Source organism: Aptenodytes forsteri, unplaced genomic scaffold (assembly GCF_000699145.1).
Source record: "Aptenodytes forsteri isolate BGI_AS27 unplaced genomic scaffold, ASM69914v1 Scaffold321, whole genome shotgun sequence".
Lineage (NCBI taxonomy): Eukaryota > Metazoa > Chordata > Aves > Sphenisciformes > Spheniscidae > Aptenodytes > Aptenodytes forsteri.
The window spans coordinates 2,003,730-2,008,175 of NW_008795030.1; the positions used below are offsets into that span (position 1 = coordinate 2,003,730).

Here is a 4,446-nt window from a genome sequence, read left to right on the forward strand (position 1 = left end):
GCGCCACATCTACACAACTTTTAAATACCTCCAGGGATGGTGACTCAACCACTTCCCTGGGCAGCCTGTTCCAATGTTTAACCACTCTTTCAGTAAAGAAATTTTTCCTCACGTCCAATCTAAACCTCCCCTGGCACAACTTGAGGCCGTTTCCTCTCGTCCTATCGCTTGTTACTTGGGAGAAGAGACCAACACCCACCTCGCTACAACCTCCTTTCAGGTAGTTGTAGAGAGCGATGTCTCCCACATCCTGCATTGTAATCCCTCCTCTTCATTTAGAAAGATATAGATCATCTAAATACAATCACCACCCATTTTCTTGTGCAATCAAGGAAAAATCCCAGGCTTGAGTTACAGGAAGCTCTGAAGTTGTGTAACCTCTACAAAATTATTTTGACATGTCACAGCTCTGCAAACAGAGCCTGGGATCACTTCTTTGTCTTGTCCAGCTTTTCTCAGGATGGAAGCTGGTGGAAACACTGCAGGCCAGTTGAGCTGTACTGGTGGACGCAGCATCCCGCTTCTCCATGTTTTCTTTCACCAGGGCTTGAGACCTGCTTTCCACTGCAAAAGGGTCAGGGACGGCCAGAGCACAGTGCTCCCTCTTCCAGAGCAATCGGTCCATATCTTACTTAACAGTTGCAGCTGTGTAATGAGAAAAGCAGCTCTCCCCTCTCGTTGGAACAGGTATGACCCAGTCAACCAAAAAACCTGGACATTGCTCATCTACTGGATAAGTGCAAGAGCTGGAATCAAATCTCCTACATCCCTGGATCAGCAGTCACCAGGCTTCATGCAGTCCTCACAGAGTGGAGCTCTGCAGCCTGAGCCCTGCAGCAGCTCAGAGGAGATAACCACCTTGGTCTTTTTGGCTTTAATCTACTATCTTCACAAATCTCTGGCACGCAAGATTTTTCTCCTCTTTCCCAAGCTGTGCCAAGTTATAAGCAGAGTTCCATGGAAAATCTGTGTTACGAACCTCCCAGTCTGTTTTTGTCCTTAGGAACTAACTTCTGACATAGGCTCAGGCTCTACAGTTTGGAAGTTGAGAGCCAAGTGTTTAATTTTAAACTTAGAATCAGACTTTTGGAGATCTTCAGGTACCTAAAGATTCAGAGAGGTGTTTCCTGGGCTATTCAAAAGGTAACATCTCTCTAGAAATAAGTTTTAAGTTATATTCTCTAAACTAAAGTCTCAGGTGCACTACAATTTCCCTCACCTCTGCCCTATCATGTGTCATCACACAGTAGAGGCATGAGGCAGTGACGTGAGGGAAGGAAAAAAATGGAAATACTTTAGCAAGCTATTCAGGAAACACCCTAACAAAGAGTTGTACTTAATTAGATGTAGCCCATACTGGTGGATAGGTGTGTCTTGTTTAATAAACCTGTGAGGCTTCTGCATTTGTCCAAGTGAGATGAGAAAGACAAAATAACAGTGATGCATCAGTGGCATGGTTTGAAGCATACAGCCCCGTTAATATCGAAGCAGGGCAGGGAATAGAAACAACTTCAGGAACAGAAAATCCATGTGATTAAGAGGTAAGTAGAAGGGGCAGTAATTTCTATCACACGTTTGGCCACAAGGATAGAATAGTGAAAGTAGTGTGCTTTCAGCTTCAGAAGCACACATGGTTTGTATTTTGATTAAGCTAGCTGCAGGTGTGATGTTGCTTATGGGATTCACTTGTAACAATAAGAAAAAAATCTAGCATTTAGGAGCTTTAAATAGGCTTTAGACAATATAAGAACACTGCTCATAAGGAATTTGTCTAATGCACAGTTGTCCTATGTGGTTTAGGGCAGATATTTCTGTTAAAGCTTTTCTAGACCTGAAGTGATCACAATTTGAACGGTGCTCAGTGCTCAGAAGGACAGTCCAGTTCGTTTTGCTTTGGTGGAACCTCAGCTTTATGCAATGGTCCAGTTAGTCCTAGGCAAAACCGAGTACTGAGGACAGGACTTCCCCATTTTGTGAACAATTATGACCATGGAATAAAGTAAGCCAGAGAAATAAGCCAGGGAGGTTATCCAGTTTGTGTCAAGGGAATAGCTATACTATAAAAATTCAAAAGCAGTGGCTAAGGGAGTTTCCTAAGACTCAAACGCAGGCTGTATGTGTGAAGCTTTCTCCACTTAAGACATCTTGGGTAAAATAAGCAGCATGCAGCTGTACCAGTTCTTCAGATGTTATACACATCTGGTGGTTCTAAATCCGCATCTCCTGAGGACAGGCAGTTAGTTTTCACTTTTGACCAAAGAAGGAAATGTCTCTCCCTCTTCTGAGAAAAGCCTGAAAATGTAACTTAACAACACCCTAAAAAACTAAGAACACTATGGAGAAGGAACTGTATCTCCTTCTTGTTTAGATTTCATACAAACTCCCCCTTCTTACCATATGGCATTCATGATACTCAGAACAGAGCCTTATATTGTAAGCAGCCACAAAAATAAACTGTAGATCTACAGCGGTCTCTGAGAAAAGCCATGGGACAGCACGTGCTCCTCCTGTTGAAAGGCTACCTCCTTTCTATGTCAAATGAGAGAACCTCTGCAGCCACCTGGTACTGCAGAGTCATGGCAGACTGAGGACCTCATGCTCTGCCCCATATGCAGCAGGGCTACATGCTAGTCATGTGGCTCCCATCCAAGGCCAGTATGAGCAGTTGAAGAGCTTAAAAAACAGTGATCTGGCTGACTTTCATTTTAAGAAAGTATTCAAAGGTATTTCTTAAGGAAATAGGTGTCTTGCTTGCAGCAGTTATAAAACCAACTATGTGCACAGCACTAAGTTTTAATTTCTAGAGTTTTAACAAGTCAAAGTTACCTGACCAGAAAAGCAAGCCCCAAAACTGAGAAACCTCAGTGAGGGCTTTCAGGCAGGAAGCTCGCTATCAGCAAAATGGTATTTGGCTCTCTTTCAAAAGCTGGGGATTTTCTAAGCTTCTGGCTCGTGCACCTTTGTACAGTTAGGTGTGCATACTGAGACGGGGAGAGGTGCTCCTGTTGTCACTCTTACATTCTCTCTTACACATGCGCACAGATCTTTACCTGGTGATTTCAGATCCAAATGCAGGTGGGACAGTAGCTCTGCAGCCTGTTACTGGGCAACAAATCCAACCTGGCCTCACAAACAAGAACTTAGCTCTTGTAAAAGGTGATTCACCTGCACACAGAATCAACTGTCTGCTCTCCCAGCCCAGCTTGCATAGTTATTCATGAAGCAATTTCTGATCGTCTTCGCTGTATTTTCAGTGGTCGGTAAGTCCTGATTTCTCCTTTCCTATCACTGATAGTGATTGTTTCTGCTTGATCCTGTAGTATGGGAGGTAGTTCAATCATGTTTACTGAAAAAAGACCTAAAGAATGAGCTGTTGTCTGAGGTTGTTCAAATGCTCTCTTCTGTGTTGCTCTCTCCTTTTAATACTTTCAAAGTACTATTGGTGTGCTAAGTGCTTTAAGGATTAGTAGGGAGAAGAAAAGATTCCTTCACTTCAAAGTGTTTGCCACTGATGTGTTACAATACAAATCCTACAGGAGTAAAGGATATTCACTGACTTCAGGGGGCTTTGGATCAGTCCCCCTGTGTCTTAAGCGGAGACACAAATGAATACAAGAACAGCTCTGATTTTAAAAGAGGTACAAACAAATAATGTATCCCTAAAAGCCATTTAATCCTACTCCAGATGTGGCAAACTCACTCCTGGGTGAATCAAGGATAAACTTGCTATGTTTTCAAATGCCAGCTTTTCAGCAAGCAACCTTAGCACTCATCTGCTCTTGTGTCCGTGATCTTATACTGTAGGGAAGGCGCCTTCAGAAACTTCTAAAACAGAGGGACTTTCACACTGTGAAATACCCTGGTTTTTCCCTGCCCACACTTGACTGTGCTTGCGTTACACTACTTTGCATAACTGTGTTTTAGTATGGATAAATGTGGGAAGATGGAGATATCCTGCTTCTGATATGATCAGAGTATTGGTGACTCAGTTTCCATGGTGCCCAGACAGGGAAACCCACCCACGTTATACAGACTGCTGCATTTCTGCCTCCTCAGGTAGACTGTGCTGAGCCTTGCATGAGCAAAGGCAAGTGTTGAACTGCAGAGGAGGTCAGGACAAAATTTGAACTAGACTGCAATCCATTTCTGCATTGCTTCCCTGCCAAAATGCCGTACACAACAAAACTGAGAACTGGATCTATGTCTTTATGCCTAATTCTCTTCCTACACGGCTAGTTTAAACTGCTGACACTCAGTTCCCCTCCACAGAGGCAGGTGGAGGGAAAGTTTGGAGTGAGGATCCAGGAACTGGTGTGGTTTAGTCCCTGCTCTACCACAACTGCTCAATGTGATCTTGCCCAAGTCACCCCTATTCTGGTCCTTAGTTTTCCCATCTGTAAAACTTTTACTTGCTTATCACACCATTTTTTCAGGGAGGGGGGGGGG

General features: G+C 43.6%; 1 protein-coding gene across 1 annotated transcript in view; it reads left to right on the forward strand.

Annotated features, from left to right (window-relative positions):
* The first annotated feature begins 3,059 nt into the window (after positions 1 to 3,059).
* The window catches only part of IL22RA1 (interleukin 22 receptor subunit alpha 1), a 7,773-nt gene continuing 6,386 nt past the window's right edge, over positions 3,060 to 4,446 (forward strand). The window contains exon 1 of the mRNA XM_009276294.2: positions 3,060 to 3,260. Coding sequence (XP_009274569.1) covers positions 3,218 to 3,260 — 43 coding nt within the window. The 5' untranslated portion in view covers positions 3,060 to 3,217. The remainder of the gene's footprint in view (positions 3,261 to 4,446) is intronic.